General features: G+C 41.6%; 1 protein-coding gene across 4 annotated transcripts in view; it reads right to left on the bottom strand.

Annotated features, from left to right (window-relative positions):
• LOC126336758 (long-chain-fatty-acid--CoA ligase 1) overlaps positions 1-24,567 on the bottom strand; it is a 603,077-nt gene that overhangs the window by 89,863 nt on the left and 488,647 nt on the right. Inside the window, exon 2 of one of the 4 annotated variants that reach the window (XM_050000764.1) lies at positions 4,392-4,480. The exons of the other annotated variants lie outside the window; for them this stretch is intronic. Within the exon in view, the coding sequence (XP_049856721.1) occupies positions 4,392-4,475 (84 nt within the window). The 5' untranslated portion in view covers positions 4,476-4,480. The remainder of the gene's footprint in view (positions 1-4,391; positions 4,481-24,567) is intronic. 4 annotated transcript variants of the gene reach the window in all.

The raw sequence follows: 24,567 nt of genomic DNA on the forward strand, positions 1-24,567 counted from the left end.
TTTCCCACGGAGTTGAGAAATAATCTCAAGGTAGTAACTTTGATTAATAGTTTGATCTTCAGAAACCCAGTGAAGTTACACAATTCCCTGAATATCGAAAAAAAAGACAATCATCATTGCTTAGAATCTTTACTTGCTCATTCGAGCTTTATTCGCTATCGGTGAAGTTGCGTTTCTCCAGTGCGTGGATTGACGCTGAGTTTCTGAATCATAAGCGAAAACCCCAGATTCGTCTCACGTCAACATTTTTTTTCCAAAGAATTAGGATAATCATCTACGGTATTTAAGGTATCAGTACAAACGTATTCTCGAGCTGCTTTCAGTTCGAGCGTGAGAATTTTCGGCACCAGTTTCGTACAGTTTTCTTATGTTAAACTGGCTATGTAAAATTTGCCTCACGCATTATTTGTCAATTCGTACAGTTTCATTAACCGATCGAATACTCAATCAATAGTAAGATCGAACCAGATTACCAAGTTTTTCGATATTTTCATACGTTTTCTGATGTTGAAAAATGTCCGCGTGCGAGTTATCTTCAAACTCTTCAATTTGTTCAAAATGGCTCCAAGCACTATGGGACTTAACATCTGAGGTCATCAGTCCCCTAGACTTAGAGCTACTTAAACCTCACTAAACTACGGATAGCACACTTTTTTTCCATATTCTTCGTTGTGGGTTCCACGGTCATAAATGTGTTAAATGAATGCGGCATTTTTTCACTTAGAGTGTTACTTAAAATTTTCCTTCCTTTCGCACTTAGTTCTGAATTTTTAAGCCATTATCTACTGTTTAGCTTTAATGTAGTGCTTTTTACTACACCTGAACACTGGATAATGGCTTAAAAAGCCGAAACAAGGTGTGAAAAGAAGAAAATGTTTAAATAAATAATAAATTTCAGTAGATTAATAGTAAGGAGGTATTCGAAAATAAGGAACATGTCACGACAAGAATGTATCATACAGAAGCACGAAGAGGTGTAGAAGCTATCCTTCCTTCGGTATTTTCTAAGCGAAAAGGTCCTCACGTGTGTGGAACGTCAAAACATTTGAAACAATTTCATTTAAAACATTATTCTAAATATGTTACTTATATCTAAATGTATAACACACTAAGTTGCATATGACAATTTTTAGGCTGTTGTAAGCCGTGCATCATCAGAGAGCTGTTTAAGACACTTGCTTACACTGATCACATTACTGCACTGACGATATGCATGTGGCAGAGTTTACGTAACAGTCACGTTATTTGATATTATTAAAAGTATATATATATCAATTAGGTGTGCTAAGAGCTTTGGCAAAGGAGTTGCAGTTGGCAGTAAACATATCGTTTAGGCTCCTTTACAGCTGAACTTTATTAGCAGATAAAGTTTTTGAAGTTGCTGGCAAGTAATTTAAAATGTGTATTCCTGAGTAGTGGACACCTTTTTGGATCAAAGCATGTGGCTTTAAATTTTTTTTATTTAGATTACTTTGTTATTAGTACTGATCCCACAAACTAAACAGGTCGAAAAACGGATTATTATTTATGACAAATTCAACTAAGGGCTACATATTACTTTGGTGCACAAGTTCGTAACGTTTTCCCACAAGTTTAATAAACACAACAGATACAAATAACAGAGACTTTAGTAATCAATAATATATTCTCCTTTACTATTTCCAGCAGTCTGCCGAGGCTGGAGTAACTTATCGATTCCGCGACTGTGGAAATTCTGTGGTTTTGAGGCGGAGAACTCGTCGAGCCATGTTCAGAACACAGTTAAAAACGGAAAGGGAGCTTCTCGAAGGTTGTTCGGTAGAGAGCGGATAAGGTGAAAATCTGTGGGCGCAAGGTCAGGTGAGTAAGGTGGGCGCAGAACGACCCACGTATAGTGTTTTTGGACAGTCTAGCGGAATGACTACGGGCGTTATGTCTCAGCCGCTGACAGTAAGTATCAGCAGTGACGGTTACACCTCGGGGAAGCAATTCGTATTATACCACACCTTCACTGTTCCACCAGATGCATAAAATTATCTTTTGTGGATGCTCAAAGGTCTTCGTACAGGCTGTTGCTGCTTTGTTTGGGCTCAGCCATTTCTTTTTCCCTTATTTTAGTATAAAGACATTTCTTGTCACCAGCCCGATACAGGATAGAAACAGTTGCTGTTGTTCACTAGCCAGTTGATGAAGAGCAAGCAGTGATGTACATGTGGCCACACGCTGATTTTCGTGATTTTGGCTTAGAGCATGCAGTACCCGATTTTGAACCTTCCCCATTGCATGCAAATGTCGCACGATGGTGAACGATCACAGTTCATCACATTCGCCAGTTCTCGAGTTGCACTGACGTGGATCATTGTGGATTAATGCGTTTAAACGATCTGCATCAAACACCAAAGATCTTCCTGAAAGTGAAGAGTCACTAATGTCAAAACGATCCTTGTTAAAAAGAGAAAACCATTTTCTTGCCGTGCTCTGTCCAGTGGCATATCCCCACAGAGGGCGAAAATATATCTGGTTGCCTCAGCCTCAGTCACCCTCTACTGAATTCGGACGGAAGAATATGTCTGAAATGTTCCTATTTCATCACCTGCTACTCCATTTACTATTGTCCACAGCTCCACTCACTATCGCCAGATGACAATATTTAAATCCAAACAGCAACAGTTCACAACAAGTAAAGAACGACAATCGATAAATAAACCAATAGCAACAGGAATTCTAAACAAAATCGCTTCGAACTTGTGCACCAACCTAGTATATTGAGTATAAGCAGTTCCTATCTCGAGTTCCCTGAACGGGTCGCTAAACGAAGGTCCTGACAAGGGTATCTCCCCATCGCACCCCCCTCAGCTTTAGTTATAAGTTGGCACAGTGGATAGGCCTTGAAAAACTGAACACAGATCAATCGAGAAAACAGGAAGAAGTTGTGTGGCACTGTGAAAAAAATTAGTAAAATATACAAACTGAGTAATCCATGCGCAACATAGGCAACATCAAGGATCATATGAGATCGGGAGCGCCGTGGTCCGGTGCTTAGAGTGAGTAGTTGTGGAACGATAGGTCCGTGGTTCCAGTCTTCGACTGAAAATTTTACTTTCTTTATTTTCGCAAAGTTATGATCTGTCCGTTCGTTCATTGACGTCTCTGTTCACTGTAATAAGTTTAGTGTCTGTGTTTTGTGACCGCACCGCAAAACCGTGCGATTAGTAGACGAAAGGCCGTGCCTCTCCAATGGGAACCGGAAACATTTGATCGCTAGGTCATAGGTCAACCGATTCCTCCACAGGAAAAGACATCTGATATATTCTATACGACACTGGTGATGGCAAGTGCATCACATGAAAGGAATATGTTGTCGATCCATCTAACTTTTACACTTAGCGAATGGGTAACAAGATTCTTCTACCTTGTCCGATTTAGGTTTTCTTGTGGATGTGATAATCACTCCCAAAAAAGTGACGAAAACATAAGAGTTTGTCACATAAACTGAAAATAAAAAATTAAACTTTTCAATGGAGGGAAGACTTGAACCTACGACCTCTCTTGCCATAGCTGCTCTCGCTAACCACGGGACCAAGGCGCTCCTTAACTCCCATTGTCCTTCATGTTGCTTATGAACCGCGTGGACTACTCAGTTTGTATATTTTACTAATTTTTTCACAGTTCCACACAACTTCTGTTTTCTCAATTGATCTGTGTTCAGTTTTTCAAGGCCTATCCATTGTGTCGACATATAACTAAATCTGAGGGGGGGGGGGGGGGAGGTGCGATGGGGAGGTTCCCTTGTGAGATCACGTCACAAATCATTCGCATTACCCGCCTTTGTAATGGAAATGTTAGCAAAAGTTAACCCATTCCGACGTTATGCAAAGAAAGAACGTAAAGTATGCTATTTTTTATTATTTTTGTATGACCTGTGTCTGACACCATTTGCATTGCAAATAAAGACTTGTTTACCTGGTGCAGCAGTTATGCGGTATTCTCCTCGCAGTTGAATTTGTTATTACGTTTTAATCTCAAGTATTTAACGCAGTCAAGTTCTTCTCTCTGCTTGTAATGTTTTAGAAAAATACTGCGGTAAACCTCTTACATATTCTGAATTGAATGGAGTGTGTCCTTCGAAGTTTAGTGACAAAGATATCACTGGGAACCATCAAGGACATTGCTACCTTCTAAGTGGACATACAGGCACACTAAGACAAACAATGAAACGTATTCTGCCAAGAGTATTAAATAGAATATCGTGTCAGCATTATTTTATACATTAATGTAAATAATTTCGTAAAGAAAATAATTTCTTAATATTATTTCAGTAAATGAAATTAAACGAATCAACATGGACACTCCGAGCACTCCACTCAGATTACAGATGCGAGTGCTGCCTATATGAGCCGCTGCAGACTTACTTTGAGGATGTCTGACTGGCTACTGAGGTCGATGGGAATCTTCATGGGCTCCTGGAATGCGCAGCAGCCACTGGCAGGCGCCATCTTTCCTATAATTAATGGTGGTCAGTCTTAACAACACATTCACGGTGTGGAGCGGTTCTGCCAATATCTGTCCCCTTCCGTTTCGCAGGCGGCCGAGAAATTTGCTCTTATAACACGATATATTCCACTATTCGCCGTTTACAATAAGTCACGTGATCATCGGTATGTATTAAGTAAGATTCACTTAAGCAACTGCTTTCTGTTGCAGAAGTTCCAAATAAGATTAAATATCTTTAACTGCTACCCTTCGCCATTGGAGCTATATCAGTTTCGATGACAGAACTACCTAGCATATACTGTATGCATATCAAATCGTTGCACATGGAATTATGTAGCGAAACTTCACAAAACCTTAAGTCAGTTTAAATGAATCTTTATTAACAACGAAAATTTTCGCCGATGGAAGTGTAGTGATATGGAAAATGAAACAGCATTCGGGAGTCGCGTTTCTTTTTCTTTCTGCGGTGACTCAACCACTATCATTCAATTGAAGCAATACCAGTTACAGATAATTCAGTTCATACTTTCGATTGTCAAGCAGTGTGTGCCCGTACTGTCTCTAATAATTATTATTTTCGTTTATGATGCGTAAGATTACATTGGATCCACGTACATACCTGAATGAAACTAACAGATCTTGAACACAGATTTTTCGTAAGTTTGTGTTACGTCAGTTCTTAAATAATTTTACTCTTTTTGCTACGTTGAAGATCATTATTAGAAACAATAAAAGCTTTCAGCTACCTTTCATTTTCTAGTAGTCTATGTTAACATTAAAGAAGATTACAAAATTACACGGCAGTGTAGGAACGTCGAGCATTGTCAGCCGTTCTTTATCCTTTATTTTTTAATATTTTTGTACACTTGAGTTGGTCATGAAACAGAGGCAGGAGTTCCGTATTACGTAAATGTGGAGTGAACATTAAGGGTAACTTTATATCGCGATTACTGAGACTAACAACGGGTATTAAAAAGGCATTACAGTATGTGGAAAAAAGATGTGGGATATGTAATGTTAATTATTGCTGTAATTATTGATTTATAACTTTGATATTAAACATGTTTGTACATTGCGTTTTACACATTCTGCAAGTTCATAATTTAACATCGAAGTTTAGGGGAACATTATTATCGATCATTGACGTTTAGACGTCGAAAATGAGATGATATTATCGTTGCCAACGTCTACCATCCCTAATTGACAAATGCTGAACGTGTGCAGGCTCTTTTGGTCCACGGTGACCTCGTAATCTTTATGTATTAATACTGGCTGAGGTAATTAGTTTAGCAGGCACGTGAGGGAGTTCTTCCGGTGATGTAACAAAGCGAAGTGCTTTAAGTTAGCCAGTCTGAAAACCGGCCAATGGTTACGAAACAAAAAAACTTATGGAATCGAAGACTTTCAACTGTGGAACGTTGTTCGGAATGGCCGTCACAGCTCGAAACAATAAACACTCGCCTCGAGAGTGCGCCATTCTACAGCAGCACACCTCAGCACCCCTGAAACACCGACCAAGCTCACTGGCACCATCCCATTTGGAACGGTGCTCGTGCCACTCAAGCGCCAAGGTGGAGGAGCTTCTTAGTGAAGAGGGGGGGGGGAAGGGGGGAAGGGTAGGGGGAAGGGGGAGAAGGGGGGAAGGGGGAGGGGGGGGAAGGTGGCAGGTGTGCGGGGTCTGTGTCACACTTGCGCCAGCGCCAAGCTGCGGACCAAGGTTAACAATGGGGGCTCTGCAAATACCAGACAGCCGCCGATGACCACCACGCGGTGTCGGACGCACTTGCCAGTTTATAAAGAAGACATAAGGGGGTGGTAGTTGGGTGGGGGAGGAGAGGGAGGGGAGGTGACGACGTTCGGATCACGGGCTTAGTTCAAACTTCATGCACTTTCAGTAGCCAATAATGTGCAAGGAGTAAGGCGTACAACTTAGGCGACTACGAGAAAATGGCAAAAAAGCTGTACGCGTCGGTGATGTACTGGTGCGTTGCAACCGAGAGCACGCGTTGGCGGCGGTCATTTGGTCAGCGTTCAAGCTCAGTAATCAATGGATCGTTGGACCGAGTCCAGCTAATTTTTTTTCTTTAAATTTGTATTTTTTTTTCAACACTAGTCATTATTTCATACATGTCACACTTTAAAGGTAATATGATTAAGACACGTGCATTTCCATGGTCTTTTCTTGAATTTCCAAAGTTATTAGATTGCTTGCTAATATTTATTATCACAACAAATATGGAATTTACAATGATCGACTAGTAAACGATCAAATGGATAAAGTTTTCCTGCAAAAGTATGCCTGTCTAATTTCCAAAATCCCTTATGCCTGCAGTTGGATAAAGTACCGAGAACCGCTTTCCACCTAGACGCTTCGATCTGCAGGCACAGGTTTCAAGGACGAGTGGCAGGTCTGGAAAGCCGAAGTCGAGCATAGATAAATAAAGGTTTAAATTACTTTATTCAATAATAAAATGAGTTACAACATGCCAGAACGTGATGGTAATTTACGATTATTCGTCGGATATGCTTTCGATGTTACTCGTTGCAGGATGGAATCTTTCATGCAGACATGGGAATCAAAGTAAAAAGGTGTCAACTAAATCGAATGAATGCAATTTTCCCCGCACGCACTAGGAATCTTCACAGCTAAGGAAAACCAAAGCTCGCTGACATGTAGAAATATCTCTTTCTTCCGATAATATGTATACAAACAATGCGTAACGCAACCTTTTCGTAAATATCGGTGACAAAAATCGGCGATGTAGGATTAACAGTATTTTAATAGAATCTTCACGAGGAGTAATTTCTCGTTCGTCGTCAACCAAATTTGAACATTTCGGAAGGCGTTATTTAAAGTTTTTAACTTGCCTGTAGAAAATAAAGTCGCATAATATTTATTGTAACAGTAAAAATCAGGAAACAGTGAACATAGGAAATTCAATAAATGTAAATGCAAATACAGGTGTCTTTTCATCATATTGCATTTCGGATCTGTATACATGAAATAATATGACCATTGTTGACGAAATATAAATTTAAAAAAAAAGGCAACATGATCGGGGCTTGGTCTAAAAATAGTTCAAAGCTGTGCACAACATAATTTAATATCGGCATGTAATTTACCAGGTGACGGAGGTTTTCCTCAGGCGTATCGAAGACTGCAGTACATTAGTTTTGGTACGAACATTTAGCTGACAATAAAAAAGTCTAATACCTTCGGATTCTGCACAGTTTGACCGAAGTCCAAAAAACAGGCACGTGTCAAACGTTGTAAGGAAATGTTCAAATAATTCGACGGAGAAAATGCAAATTCCATCTACGATACTATAGCAGAAGACGAAACTTAGATGTTTTCATACACCCCAGAGACTAAGCAACAACATACGCCGTGTATTTCAAGACGGAAAAAAAACCGAAAGAAGCATCTCGTTTGCGAAACACTTCAAGAAAACGCTTGCTTCTTTCTGGGTTATAAAATGAAAATTTCGCTACAATTGCTTTAGCGGGCTCGCGATTGGATTTACTCCTGCCCGAGGATGAAATTTGTGGGAGAAAGACCGAGATGCTCGGGTTGTCCTCCACCTTGAATGCATTTTTCTGGCATTTCTACCGACGCTCGTCTCGCCGCGGGTTTGCAGCTCATGACGGAGACCAGAGAAACGTCGTGTTTATCCAGTTTGACTTGTGTATAATGCAGGCGATGTGCGCTAAGTTCACTTTTTTAAAATGAACAAAGAAATGATGGCCTAATTTAGTGTTACAGAAACGCCTACGTGATCAGTCAATAAATACTTAAAAAAATACTTAAAAAAATTATTGCTACTAGTGTTTGTGAATATTAACACACTGAATTTCAAACATTCGAATAACCTGATTGTGGTTAAAAATCGCCAAGTTACTCCTAATTGCTTGTCAGCTGGAACTGCTATCTCAGTGCCGTATTTTGTTTTTCTGTTTCTATTAACATCAGTAAATATTTCTTATCTGTTGTGAACGTAATATAATGCTGCAACTGTTTAAACTGAAGCATCTTTAAGTGAATTAGCTGCAGCCAGTTACTTTTATAGGCGTTTAATTTTCCAAGGTGATTTTCAAGATCGCATCTTCAGATGTTTGCATTTATTTACGTTTCGTGAACATTGTTTCTTTCCTAACGGCGGTGCAGAATTTTGCTTAGGAAATTTTTAAGACAGCTCCCGTGGAATGGCGTAAGTAAAGAAACAATGTTCATGACGCGGAAATAAGTGTAAATAGCTGAAGATGAGGTTAGCGTGGCGTGGCGTGAAAAGGCTGCCATTCGTATCGGCTCCTTACCCTACAAACATAAACGTCACGGGCGTTATAATTTTACGTTTATCCAATGAATCCATGCGTTTGAAACGAACAGCAAGTTTCAGCAAGGAACAAGTCAACAGATTCTTTGACAAAGTAGGTGAACTGTGGCCAGTTCATAACCGATTGCAACGTAATTAAAACTTCGACTGCAATGATTGGTACAGGTCAGTGAAAGTTTACAACTTGCTTCGCGGATTAAAGCGAGACTGGTAACACTGATGTAAACCGTTTCAATAATAACAGTGCTACCAGTTTATCACTAAATGCAGATTAACAGTTCCTTCGCCAACAGTAGTGTAATTAACGTCGGGAAGCGGGATCGCAGCATAGCTGTGTACGAAGACGAGAAGCAGACTGCTACGTCTTTATAAGGTGTACCCTAGGACGTTCATTGAATTTAAGCCTCTTGTTTAACACTTAATATCTCTTGGTTTTCTAAATCTCTTGGCTTTACTGAATTTAACCCAAATGCTAAGTCAGGGTTTGGCAACCTTTGGTTACCCGCAGTCCTGATTCACATTCTTCTAAATCTTGTGGGCGGATTCGTCACCTGACACGACAGCAGCGCTCCTAGCACATAAAATCAGAACCACAGCGTACGTGAGGCTAATGTTTACGGGGCAACACACAACACACTGATATGAACGGCACCCCTTTCCTGACACGCCACACCCTCAATTTATGCCTCAAAATACGTTTAATGGAGAGTGCATCCAACTTATTTTCACCCCATCTTCAGATGTTTTTTTAGTTACGTATTGTGAAGATTGTTTCATTAGTTATGACGTTTGACACTACCTGTCTTAAAAACTTCCGTTGCAAAACTGTGTGGCGCCGTTAGTAAAGAAACAATAAACACTATACATAAGTAAATACAAACATCTGAAGATAGGATCCCAGGCATCTTGAAATGTCATCATTGAAAAATAAAAGCTTACAAAAGCAAGTGGTTGCAGCCAATTCATTATGAATTACCTTCACTTCTAACAGTGTCGGTTTTCCAATACGTCCTCAACCAAAAAGAAATGTTTATTAATGTTAATACGAGAAAGGATAGAAAAACAAAATATGGCAGTGAGCTAGGCAATTCTAGTCGACAGGCAATTAGGTGTAATGTTTGAATGATATTTTCGCTATTTGACTGCAAAACTTCTTTATTTTATATTTCTGTCGTGATTTCGGTCTTAAGCCATTATTAAGTACAATAATGTTGGGTATAATTAGACTTTAAGTGGAATCATCTTCACGATCTATTTAAGTATGTGTTCCATTGTGTAGATAAATATAAAATCAACGAAATGTATGGCTGGCAACTAGCAAGCATGTTTTCCAGCCGTACAACAATTGAGCCACAGAAAGAACACCAGTACAGACAATGTTCACTGCACATGCAACTACTGTACTGGTGTTCATTCTGTGACTTAATTGTTTTGTGGCTGGAAAACACGCTTGCTAGTTGCCAGCCATACATTTCGTTGATTTTGTACTTATCTACACGCTTGGACTCTCAGTTAAATAGATCTTGACGGTGACTTCACTTAAAGTCTGATTATACACAATACTGTTGTAATTGATAACGGCTTACTGTCGAAATAATGATACTGATTTAAAATAAAGAAGTTGTACAGCCAAATGTTGGAAATATCATTCAAAGATAAAAAGATTATAAGTCAGGTGTAATTTTCCGATTCTTAGCTACAGGCAGTTCATTCAAGTGTTAGAATTTCTTGTTGCATCCACAAACACTGTTAGCAAGCATTTTTAAATGTTTGTTCGAAAATGCTGACGATGACTGATCACGTAGGCATAGGTTTCTGTAACGTATGTATTCGTTGATTTTATTGAAATAAACTGTTGTTTCCCGTGTTATGTGAAATATTCGTTGTTGCTCTCACAAATTGTGTATTCCGAAACACGGGAGCAAATAAAGGAGATAAGAACACGAGACCATTGAACAGGATGACACGCTGAGGGAGAGGCTTCGAGTGACTAATGTCTTTGTACCGCCACGCCGAAGCGGTAAGTTGCCGCAACGCTTCGGTTGCTTCTTGAGACAGTGCGAGTACAAAAGAGAGACCATTTTGTAGTTTTGTATCGCATGCAAAGATTCTGTAGTTACGGAATAACGGAGCACGACATTCTGTTGAGTACGTGCTACGTGCTGTACGGGAAGGAAAGCTGGAAACGCTAAACAAGGTCTGTGGAATCATTTCTTCCGGATAATGTATGATTAGTTTCAAATCGTCCTGTATGTATAGCCTGTTGCGGAAAACCTACGAATTACCTGGGATTTGTGGGGATATTATTTCATATCTAAATGCAATAATTTTAATGTGCAGTGAGACTTTATTAAGGAGTTTATAACATACGGTTTTTGCATACAATGAGGCAACAGTGGCTACCGGCCTCTTAGCAGCAGCAGGCCCGGGGGACCCGAATGCTAGTGTAACATTCATCTCGTCACAAGTACGAATCCAGACTATGCACGTACCGGGAGCCCAGCTGCTGACCAACGGATTGCAACCATTTTAAACCAGTGCTGACGCTTGACCCTGATTTTGGAAACATTTTATCGTGTACGTGGCTAGCAATCCAGTGGTGTCAACGATCAATAAAAAAGTGTATCTGCAAGTTTATTTAGAACATAAGAACAAGGTTAACACCATTACGACCCCTGCGAGTACACAGCGTAAAAAAGGACAATACATTCTCATTTCTAATTTACGGTAATACTGTAAGTAGGCTGTTTAGGTTTTTATGTTGGTAATGCCACGTAGTGCTCTGTATGAAAATCGCTGTGTGCAGTCCGTGACTGGTTTGACTCCTTGTTGGAATATTCACTTGTGCAGTGAACAGCGCGTAGCGTTGGGCAGTTCGAGGTGAGCCGTCAGCAGTGGTGGATGTGGGGAGAGAGATGCTCGAGTTTTGAGAGCGGACGATCTGGACCTGTGTCCGCCAGAAAAAGGAAATTTGTAAGACTGGATGTAACGAACTGATTATATATATAATGACTTTTGAACACTATTAAGGTAAATACATTGTTTGTTCTCTATCAAAATTTTTCATTTGCTAACTATGCCTATCGGTAGCTAGTACCTTCAGTAGTTAGAATCTTTTATTTAGCTGACAGTATTGGCGCTCGCTGTATTGCCGTAGTTCATGTAACGAAGATTTTTGTGAGGTAAGTGATTCATGAAAGGTATAGGTTATTGTTAGTCAGGGCCATTCTTTTGTAGGTATTTTTGAAAATCATTACGTTGTGCTAAAAGATTGTGAGTCAGTTTAGTGATGATCAGAATAAGTGAAGAGAGAACTGTCTGAGTACGTTCAGTTTTACTCAGTTGTTTCTGGATCAAATAACGTAAGAGTTTTTCCAGCACTGCCATTCATAATTTTTCCAAGGGGTCGTTTCAACACGAACAGAATTATGCAAAGCCATGTTTGATTGTCTCTCCATGACAAATGCATTCCCCAGACGCTATATACTGTATGCTGAATGTTCAAAACAACAATATCTACTAACGTCTTACATCCTAATGTCATTCTTAACAGATGTCATGAGTGACTATTATTAAGGATTCCTCATTAAGTTGGTCTTCTACAGAAGACATTAATTATTTAGAGTCTCGTAACTTGAATATTTAGTTCTATATTTGCGTATTATGACGCTCTCAAGTGACTAGAATCTCAATATAATAAACATTTATTTCAGAAACAGGGATCTTCTAAAACCTACCTATCTGTTTGACTATGAGACCCATAAGGCCAACTGGGTCGTGGATCATGGCGTGTACTTTGATGTCGTGTTAATTGACTTAGGATTCTTCCAATGAATCTCAGTCTGGCATCTGCTTTACCGTCGATCACCTTTATATGATCATTCCATTTTAAATCACTCTCAATGCCTACTCCCAGATAATTTATGGAATTAATTAATTTCTGACCTGCTATATTGTAGCTAAATAATAAAGGATCTTTCTTTCTATGTATTCGCAGCACATTACACTTGTCTACAATGAGATTCAATTACCATTTCCTGCACCATGCGTCAATTCGTTGCAGATCCTCCTGCATTTCAGTACAATTTTCCATTGTTACAACCTCTCGATATACCACAGAATCATCCGCAAAAAGCCTTAGTGAACGTCCGATCCACAAGGTGTGTGTCTTGATATGCAAATGCGACGTCAGATTTGTTGACTAATTAATTTTGTTCGAAATGTTTCCTAGATAAGTTGTGTTGCTTATTTTTTTCGTTTTCGTTGTGTGGATGTTAAATGCTATTTCTTTATGTATTTTACGACTTTCTGATTGTATTTTGCTATGATGTAATTCTATTACAATTTTGGGGCCATTATATGAGGAAACCACAGAGACAACACATTGTCAAAATCGTTGGCATTCAAAACAAATACTAGTCTTTTTGGGATGGATGAATGAATGCAGACTCTGTATGGCTGTCAGTCGAATATTATACCGTTTTTCTGCAAAACAGTGACAAGTTCAGGTCACAACACTGGAGGTGAATAGCGATCACCCACCCTTCTCACGGAAGTAGACCACAAAGACTCAATAATATTGAGATTTGGTGACTCTGGTGGCCAGGAGAGATGCGACAGTTCATTCTCGTGATCACAACACCAGTCCTGGACGATGCGAGCTGTCTGAACAAGGATACTGCCGTCTTTGAACACAGCGTCACCACTGGGGAGCCGGCCGGCGTGGCCGAGCGGTTCTGGGCGCTTCAGTATGGAACCGCGCGACCGCTACGGTCGCAGGTCCGAATCCTGCCTCGGGCATGGATGTGTGTGACATCCTTAGGTTAGTTAGGTTTAAGTAGTTCTAAATCTAGGAGACTGATGACCTCAGATGTTAAGTCCCATAGTGCTCAAAGCCATTTGAACCATTTTGAACCACTGGGGAAGAACGAGGCATGGGCCTCATCAGCCATAATGCTCACATAATCCTTGGCAGTAATTCGACTTTGCTGAGTACCAATGGAGCCCATGGAATACCACGACGTTTATGAGGTAGCCCGAATCATAATCACTGAACCACCGCCTTGTTTCGCTCTTGGGGTGTAAACTCGACAAGAAGTTTGAGACAGTACGCAGCAAGACTCAACCGACCAAATGACATTCTTCCATTTCTCCACAGAGCTTCAGCGTCACGTGTTCCTCATACGGACATTTACATCACTGATGAGTGGTTTTGAAGTTACAGTTCGCCCTGCAATTCCCTGCTTATGGAGCTCCCTTCCTGCTATTTTCGTGCTAACAGGCTTCGCGAGTGGGTCATTCACCTCTGCAGAGCCTTTTGCAGCTGCCGTTCTCTTATTTTTCATCACAATCCTCATCAGTGACCGTCTGTCAGTGTCACTCAACGAACACCTTCTTCCGCATTATGGATTTTTTCACTTTTCCTGTATGCGATATAAATCTTTGATCGGTGCCTCTTGATGCACCAAAAACTTCAACTCCCTCGGCTACGGAGGTACTCACCACACGAGCCACCAGAAATTTGCACAAGTTCAAATTCACTTAGGTCCGACATAATGCACTCACAACTACACATAACACTATTTTCCAGGAGTGACATTTGCAACGTAGTGAGAGCATTACACAAGTGCCGTTGGTGGTCAAACACAGCAGCCTAACCTGCAGACTTAGCTAGCATCTGCATTAATTTTATGTCCACGCATACATTTCTCGCAGCGTTCCCATATCTTTGTCCAACCGCTGTATGAAATGTATGGAACCGACGTAAATAGATGGGAAGACCCACTACACCGCAGGGAATACTATCAGCCCAAACATCCAAAAGGGGAACAACCAATCAAAACGAGTCGTGCAGAAGTAGATGACAGACTAAGATTGACTGGAAGAATCTAGAGAAAGTTTAATAAATCAACAACAGTAGCAACTTGCTACAGTCTCGTTCGCCTGATTCTTGAACACTGTTCATCAGAATGAGATTATTGCTAGGCACGATTAGTACAAGAAAAAGACGACGCAAAAAAAACAGGACGTTTCATAAATGATTTATTAAGCTTGAGAGCGTCACGGAGATGCTCAACGAACTCTAACAGCCATCGATATGAGACACATGATGTACATCACAGTGAAGTATTCTGCTGATATTTCCAGATCGTACGTACCAACAACAGATATATTACTTCCACATACATGTCACAATATGTCTGCGACGGCAAAACACAGGAATCAGGTCTCGTACGGAAGTTGAACAACATCTGTCATCGCCAAGCATTATTTACAATCTGAACATAAAGGGATGGTAGTCTCATCAGACGAACCCAAAAGTAGCTTGCGGAATATACACTCCTGGAAATGGAAAAAAGAACACATTGACACCGGTGTCAGACCCACCATACTTGCTCCGCACACTGCGAGAGGGCTGTACAAGCAATGATCACACGCACGGCACAGCAGACACACCAGGAACCGCGGTGTTGGCCGTCGAATGGCGCTAGTTGCGCAGCATTTGCGCACCGCCGCCGTCAGTGTCAGCCAGTTTGCCGTGGCATACGGAGCTCCATCGCAGTCTTTAACACTGGTAGCATGCCGCGACAGCGTGGACGTGAACCGTATGTGCAGTTGACGGACTTTGAGCGAGGGCGTATAGTGGGCATGCGGGAGGCCGGGTGGACGTACCGCCGAATTGCTCAACACGTGGGGCGTGATGTCTCCACAGTACATCGATGTTGTCGCCAGTGGTCGGCGGAAGGTGCACGTGCCCGTCAACCTGGGACCGGACCGCAGCGACGCACGGATGCACGCCAAGACCGTAGGATCCTACGCAGTGCCGTAGGGGACCGCACCGCCACTTCCCAGCAAATTAGGGACACAGTTGCTCCTGGGGTATCGGCGAGGACTATTCGCAACCGTCTCCATGAAGCTGGGCTACGGTCCCGCACACAGTTAGGCCGTCTTCCGCTCACGCCCCAACATCGTGGAGCCCGCCTCCAGTGGTGTCGCGACAGGCGTGAATGGAGGGACGAATGGAGACGTGTCGTCTTCAGCGATGAGAGTCGCTTCTGCCTTGGTGCCAATGATGGTCGTATGCGTGTTTGGCGCCATGCAGGTGAGCGCCACAATCAGGACTGCATACGACGGAGACACGCAGGGCCAACACCCGGCATCATGGTGTGGGGAGCGATCTCCTACACTGGCCGTACACCTCTGGTGATCGTCGAGGGGACACTGAATAGTGCACGGTACATCCAAACCGTCATCGAACCCATCGTTCTACCATTCCTAGACCGGCAAGGGAACTTGCTGTTCCAACAGGACAATGCACGTCCGCATGTATCCCGTGCCACCCAACGTGCTCTAGAAGGTATAAGTCAACTACCCTGGCCAGCAAGATCTCCGGATCTGTCCCCCATTTAGCATGTTTGGGACTGGATGAAGCGTCGTCTCACGCGGTCTGCACGTCTAGCACGAACGCTGGTCCAACTGAGGCGCCAGGTGGAAATGGCATGGCAAGCCGTTCCACAGGACTACATCCAGCATCTTTACGATCGTCTCCATGGGAGAATAGCAGCCTGCATTGCTGCGAAAAGTGGATATACACTTTACTAGTGCCGACATTGTGCATGCTCTGTTGCCTGTGTCTATGTGCCTGTGGTTCTGTCAGTGTGATCATGTGATGTATCTGACCCCTTCAGATATGGATATGGATGCATGTCCGATGGAACAGGCACTGCGGCGACTACAGCCGCTTTGGAATACGTGTAATGTATTCGCAGTTACGAGTAAGGACAGCCATCAACTGTGTAATGAAATGACGACACTGAAAATTTGTGCCCGACCGGGACTCGAACCCGACTTTCTCGAGCTCCAGGCTCGAGTACCGATCCGGCTTCAATCATCATTGTCACTAAACCATACAGCTGATGGTTGTCTATATTGGCAACTGCAAATTCAGTTCATGTATCTATAAGAGAAATACTAGGACGATTAGGCACCTCAGTACGTTGCAACTTGTTGAGAACACTACAGTTGTAAATTGGGTAGCCAAGTTTTCACTCTAGCACTTTGTCCCATCATCGGAAGGAAAATCACAACTTAATATTCAGTTGACGTCGAGGTGTCAGAGACAAAGCGCTATCTGAATTTGCCGTTGGCTTCTCGAATGGACCTCGCTTATATAACCCTGAACTGCATAACGCAAACCATGAGATATTTGAATCCGCATAGCCAGACAGGCATTTGAAGTCGTCTCTTCCGAGATATGAATCGTGAGTGTCGATCACTGTGGCACAACGCCCGTGCAACAGCACACATTGTTACGGGTGCGGGAGGTCATTAAGAGCTCAGTTATGAAATACCACGCTCTACAGAGATTCGGATTCAGCAGGATTAAATTGGGAAGACGACGCGGCGGAAGTATGCATGCCAACGAGATTATAGCAGATTTCCTGCCGCTGCAAAGGTGATGGCTCTTCGGTTCCCGAAATATGCTCCTCCGGGCAAATAGAAGAGCTGACTTCCTCCCTCTCCTACCCAAACTAAATCCGAACTTAGAAAAGACGTAACTGCAGCGGCAAAGGTGGCTCGTCTCTCTATGGATAGCAGGTCTCAACAGGCAGTAAATAAATTTACAATGTGGGCACAATAAGACAGGCTTGGAAAATGTCTTGCTCCTTAAGATAGACAACCCATCTTGTATCATCCATCTACGGTGATTATGATATAAGCTGGATTGTCTACCTTTTCGGGCTGCTCTTATTTTACCTACCCTTTGCTCTGAAGTTCACCAGAAGGTGGGTGGCGGGCGTACTTTATGTTCCAGTCACTTCTTTTTTTTTGTTCCAGCCGTGACCGGTACTCAGGAAGACCGACTACTGGTAATGCTCCATGTTAATTCGAAACTGATTTGACTGTCATGGCATTTTCGTGAGATGTATTTGGAAGCAGCAGTATTTTGGTTGACTCTTGTAGGAACGCACGCCGTCGGATTTTCAGCAATAAACGACACTGCGAGTCACACGCGTCTCTTGTCATGTCTGCTATGAGAGTTCGATGAGCCGTTCCATGACTTTCACAATTACTAAATGAACCTGTGACAAAATGCGCTGCTGTTCTTTGCATCTCCTCTATTCCTGTACCAGTCCAAGCTGGTATGGGTTCCAGACTGAAGAACAGTAGATAAACGCATGTCGAACGAGGGAATTCTAAGCTACCTCCTCCGTGAGTATACTACACTTCCTGAGGGTTCTTTCAACGCATCTCTTTGGCTTCTGTCTTTCCCACGTTCGATTTTATGTGATCGTCCCATTTGAAACTGCTCCGTAAGCATAGTACTAGATATTTAATGGATGTTACTGCTTCCAGAGATTGTTCGGCTATCATGAAATTATACAGCAGCGGGTGTTTCTACTCATTTTCATGCAACAAGTTACGGTGTTTGTTGCGCTAAGCGTCTATTCTCCGTAGGTCTTTCTGCATTTCGCTACAAATGTCTGGCCTTGCGACTTCGTTTGACCAACAACAGCATCATCATCCATGATCATTCTAAAGGAGCCTACAATATTATTCACTACTTCATTTATATATTGAATGAACAAACACCGTTTGGGTCAGTAAATGTTTTACAAATGATTACGTGTTTCGATCTGGCCAGCAGATCATCTTCAGATCTGACACCTTAATGTGCAAAATGCAACTGTTGTATGAAATAAACCTACCCTGAAATTACAAGCGTAAAAATACTTTCTTTGTTTTATATGAGTGATACCACTGTTGACAAACTGCATCTTGCGGCGAAAGATCTGCAGATGATCTGCTGGGCAGATCGAAACCCGTATTCATTTAAAAAAGAAATAGTTTTCTAGACAGTGTTTGTTCATTCATTACAACTGAAATCACACTTCGTGAGTCAAGGCCTCAATTATATCATTTATGGACTTGTGAACAGTTTTGGGTCTTATAACTCACCCTACTTTTATGCCTCAATATTTCTCTCCGTTACGAGTGACATGCCTTGTTTTGTTTCCTACGGTCTTCTCAATCCAACAATACGAGTGGTCTGATATTCCGTACGCTTGTGTTTTGTTCGCTAGGTGACCGTGCAGAACGGTATCGAAGACCTTCCGGAAGTCTAAGAATACAGCATCAATCTGAGAGCCAGTAACTATGTATTCTGAATTTCGTGAACAACCAGAGCTATCTGGGTTTCACACTATCGTTTTAAGGGATCCACGTTGATCCCTACAGTAGGAATTTCTCCGGATAGGTCATATCCGAGCAAAATACGTGTTCCAAAATTCTACAAAGGACTGATGCCTATACTTTCGCCCATCTATTCGACCAACATTTCTGAAAACAAGAATGACCTGTGAGTTTCTCCATTCACATTTAACTCTCCCTTGAGTACCGTTGTGGTTTTTACAGCTCCTAATATAGTGGCTCGAGCATGACCTGCAAGAAGCACATTAGACTAACAAAAATGTTTTTAAGTTCATATTTGCCAACAGAGGAACAAAGAGCACGCAGTTTAACAAAGTTTAATTTAGTCAATGCTCTGTTAATATTGCTGTGGGTAAATCTTAAAGCTGCGTCATAATATGTGGAATCTCTTCATATCTGCGAGTCTAGTGATAGGAATTTCGCAGGTACGGGGTACCTTTAAGCAAAGACTCATTCCATTCGCTATCGGAAATGAATATAAGCCAAAAGCTGACTTCTAATACAATAAACCGTAGTGGAAAAATAACTTGAGCGCTTCTTATTCTCTAGCTACTCTATTAAAAATCTACGCGAATATAATTCTCATTCAGACTTCGTTGAAGACAAGACACGAATTTGTTTCATATGAGTAACACACGTATCGAAATCTGTTACCGGCTCCTTCATTTCTGACGACGCCCAACTGATAACTGAGCAAGCTCTGTCGCGGATTCAATGTGAATCTCAAAAACAGTCTTGTTCTGAACTGCTACTGAATTATCGACAGGGTCTTCGAAGCTTTATTTTAGTTGCGGAGAGTGCCAGTGGGCAATGTTAAGTTGTGTGGCGCGTAAGTTTAGTACTATAGTAAGTTACTGATCTTATGAGAAACGCAGAGCGTTTCTGAATGTACATTCAGCTAAAATTAGAAATGAATCAGTAGTAACGATATCGTTAACCGTCAGAAGAGCCGACGGAAACAGGTTGTTTCAAAAAGTTCTGACGACTTCAAATTTTAACAAAACACTAGTCGCGAAACAAAGTAGAACATTTTACACAGGGTACAACATTTATTCAAGTTTACTTACGAAATACTACATCGGACAAATGACAGCCATTCGCAGCTACAAAGTTCTCGAGGCGTTTCGCCCAGTTTTTGAACACATCTTTCGTAACTGCTGGAGGAATTCTGGAAATTTATCGTGAATTCGATCTTTTAACTGTTGCAGGCTTCCCGGCCAGTAGGAGTACACCATCGCCTTCAAATAACCCCACAAGTAAAAGTCCGTCACGGTTAATCAGGCGAGCGAAACGGCCATTCGACACAAGAGCGTTTGGAAATTATACAGTTACCAAATGCTTCGCGGACAGCGTACGAGGTCTTAATGGAACCAAGTTTTCGTAACGAACGGCGTGGTCTTGCATGCAAACTGCTACATACATGTTAGATGTTCTCCGGAGTTCGGACGGTTTTCCGAGGGCCGGTTGATTTTCAGTTTGATGTACTAGCAGCTGAACGGAAGTTTCTTGCCCAATTAAATATTGCTCCACGAGCAGGAACTGATATCGTGGCTGAATCTTGAAACGCATACGATAGGCACGTTGCACGCGCATGACAGATTTGCCGTAGCGAGGATAGTACTCCATCCGAATGCACTATGTTGCTTGGTTAAGTTAGAGATGACTACTGATCTGATAAGGGATAAAACTTCACATTCAGCATTACTAATACACGGTGCCACCGTCTCTGTATCTTGGTTTTAGCACGCATTATTCAAATCTGAAATCGTCAAAATATTGTGAAACACACTATGCAACTGATTTTTCAGTGACAAAAAGGCAAACAAGAAACGCATAGTCTTGGGAGAGCCAGTCAATATAAAACTCACCCATCTGCTGTGCAAGATGTATGAGACAGCCAAAATACCCTCAGACTTCAAGAACAGTGTAATAATCCCAATTCCAAAGGAAGCAGGAGCTAACGGATATGAAAATCACCGAAATATCAGCTTACTAAGTCATGGATGCAAAATACAAACAAATTCTTTACAGAAGAATGGAAAAACAGATAGAAGCCGACCTCGGGGGAAGATCAGTTTGGATTCCGGAGAAATGTAGGAACACGCAAGGCAAAATTGACCGTACGACTTATCTTAGAAGATAGATTATGGAAAGACAAACCTACACTTATAGCATTTGCACACTTAGAGAAAGCTTTGACAGTGCTGACTGGAATACTCTCTTTAAAATTCTGAAGATAGAAGGAGTAAAATACAGGTAGCGAAAGGTTGTTTACAACTTGAACAGATACCGGTCGGTACTTACACGACTCCAGGGGCATGAAAGGGAAGCTATGGCTGAGAAGGTAGTGAGAGATTTATAGCCTGCCCCCAATGTTATTGGATCTGTACATTAAGCAAGCTGTAAAGGAAACCAAAGGAAAATTTGGAATAGGAACTTAAGTTCAGGGAAAAGAAATAAAACCTTTGAGGTTTGCCGATGACATTGCAGTTCTGTCAGAGACAGTAAAGGACGTGGGAGAACAGTTGAACGAAATGAACAGTGTCTTGAGAGGTAGGAATAAGATGAACGTCATCAAAAGTGAAACAAGAAGAATGGAATGTAGAAGAATTACATCAGGGGATGCTAAGGGAATCAAATTGGAAAATGAGACACTTAAAGTAGTAGATGAGTTTTGCTATTCGGACAGCAAAATAATTGATGATGCCCGAAGTGGACAGGATGTAAAATGTAGACTGACAATGGCAACAAAAGCATTTCTAAAGAAGCGAAATTTGTTAACACAGTAGTATAGATTTAAGTGTTAGGAAGTTTCTTCTGAAAGTATTTGTCTGGAGTCTAGCCATGTATGGAAGTGAAATATGGAAGATAAACAGTTTAGACAAAAAGAGACTATAAGCTTTCTGAATGTAGTGCTACAGAAGAACTTTGAAGATTACATGGGTAGATAACTTAACTAATGAGAAGGTACTGAACAGAATTGGGGAGACAAGAAATTTGTGGCACAATCTGACCAAAAGAAGGGGTCGGTTGATAAGACATTCTGAGACATCAAGGGATCACCAACTTGGTACTGGAGGGAAGTGTATGGGGTAAAAATCAGAGAGATACCAAGTGATGAATGCAGTAAGTAGATTCAGAAGTATGTAGAATGCAGTAGTTACTCGGAGATGAAGCTCGCACAGGATAGAGTAGCATGGAGAGGTGCATCAAACTAGTCTTCGGATTGAAGGCCACCACCACCACCACCACCACATCACTGCATGTCACAATGAGTTAAGTGATATGAAGTTAAATCAGAGAACCTTTTTGTATTAGCTTGGTATTTATAGGTAATGACATAAACATCATAGAACTCACAGGAGTCTACCTACAGAAATTGAACTTAAGCACATTTACTACTGAAACAGTTCTTTCACTTTGTGGCCACAATATTCTCGAGCATGGACTTTGCATACCTTCTTTAACTAGTTATATATGTCGCAGTGCTGAATCAAAAGTAAGTCACTGTGGTAATTGCAAAGAGTTTCATAAATGAAGGTTAAACGAAAAGATAATACAGAAACTTGTTTTTCGGATATACTGAGACTTAGCCATAGCGGAGAGGACATAACATGGCACAAGTGAAACATGAAAATACACCACCAGACGAAAAGTAATATCCGAACATTAAGTCTGAATTACATGAAACAGATGTTTGCTACAGTAAAAGAAAGGAGCACAGATTGGAACGTTGCATAGCAACAATTCAGCGCACAGTGTTGTCTCAATGGCCTAAGAGATGGATGCACAATTCTTGCAAAACTGCTTTTAGCCCAGGACTTCGAGCGACAATACGCCCTCTCCCCCCTTCCCCTATACCACCCCTTCCCCAGAAACAGCATAGCATTTAGGATCTGTAAGATTCTAGCCAGGAGACCGGCCTACAAATGGTTGCAACAAACGCTGCAGTGAGTTGCTTATTATTTAAGTAGTACGTCTGCGTAATCTGCTGTAGTCAACTTGCGTAAAATCAACAATTGCTCCGACAAAACGACGTACATATGCATAACGGAAGTCATTTCTTCAGTTCTGTTCATTCATAGTGGCATATGAAAAGAAGTTGAGGTCCTTATGTTCAACTCAAGAAAATTGCGTCATCCGACGGCACCCTACTCCGAGATGTTCCTCGCTCTTTATCCTAGCGTTCCCCCCCCCCCCCCCCCCCCCCCTTTTAGCAGGGCCCACTACTTCTCGACTTGTCGAGTCTTTCTGGGTGCAGAGCAACGCTGATGTCTGTGTTAGTGGCGTGCTGTCAGGTGTTTTTGGATGGCCCACGTGTGTAGGTGGTCCACGTGGTCTCCTGCAATTTGGGTGTATTGGCATGACACGAAGATTCTACAAAAATAAGTCAGACATGTGGTTAAGGTTCACGACGAAACCACTTTAACCGTTAGTAATAGTCCTCCACTCCTAATACTAGTAGACTAGCATAGTATGCTGGAGAAGTCCTGGAATGCTACAGAGGGCTACTAGCACACGGAAGCTTTGATCCTAGCCATGAGACGTGGTCAGAGCGTTCGAAAGACAGAGATGCACGCTTGGGCAGTTGGCCAGTGTACAGTTTTACTTTGTCGCATAGCTTCGTTATACCTCAAACTGCGATGTCTCTATTTCGTCGATTTTTAGCTCATTTTAATGGCGCAAGTGTCAGGAAAGTCTGTAATAACTAAATACCTCCCCCCCCCCCCCCCCTCTCCTGCCAGCTATATATAAGAAACACACTTCGAAAGTGGTAAATGACGTAAAGTGAATTTTGGCGCTTGCTCAGAGCAATAGCAGACAATACTCTTAAGGTAATTACACAGGTCAACGAAGAAGTCATTAGCTGATAACTAATGTTATAGCTTTCTTCTCTAGCACGTACTGTTGTCATGACATCAAAATAAACTAAAAAATGAAAAAACAAATTTAATTGGAATGGAGTGTAATTTAAGATGGAGCTTAACGTATGGACAAAAGTTTTATTGAAGTATAAACATGAAAAAAACCATTTTGTAAGTGTGCGTTTATAAGCTTATATTTCCTTTCTCTAGTTTCTGTGAATGATCTAGTATAGCTTATTCCTGTGAACTGCCTGTTCAGTGTATTGGCGAAGTGATAAACAGTAGCCTCACACTGGTACGCCAGCGGCCGTAATAACCGCCTTTTCATCACTCTGTCTCGATAAAAGAGCTCACCTTGTTCTTCACCGAAACCAACCAAATTTTCAGAGGGAAAAAATCAAACTGGCTGAGGCTCATCAGACGGCCTTAACTTATTGAATGGTTAGACAAATATTGCGCTGCGACACAAATATAATGTGGGTTTTCGTTGACATCTAAGACGTTAGTGACAACCTCTTCGAAAGATTACCAAGTATCCTCCTCACTCAATCACTTTTGATTCAAAGATGCAACAAACTAATTTCTCAAATGTCAGGTCCAACAGACACGGATTCTTTTAGTTTCACTCCTGGTATACGTAGAAACTTCTCGCAGAGATGCTTGATACAGTTTTGTGTTGGGCT

Source organism: Schistocerca gregaria, chromosome 2 (assembly GCF_023897955.1).
Source record: "Schistocerca gregaria isolate iqSchGreg1 chromosome 2, iqSchGreg1.2, whole genome shotgun sequence".
Lineage (NCBI taxonomy): Eukaryota > Metazoa > Arthropoda > Insecta > Orthoptera > Acrididae > Schistocerca > Schistocerca gregaria.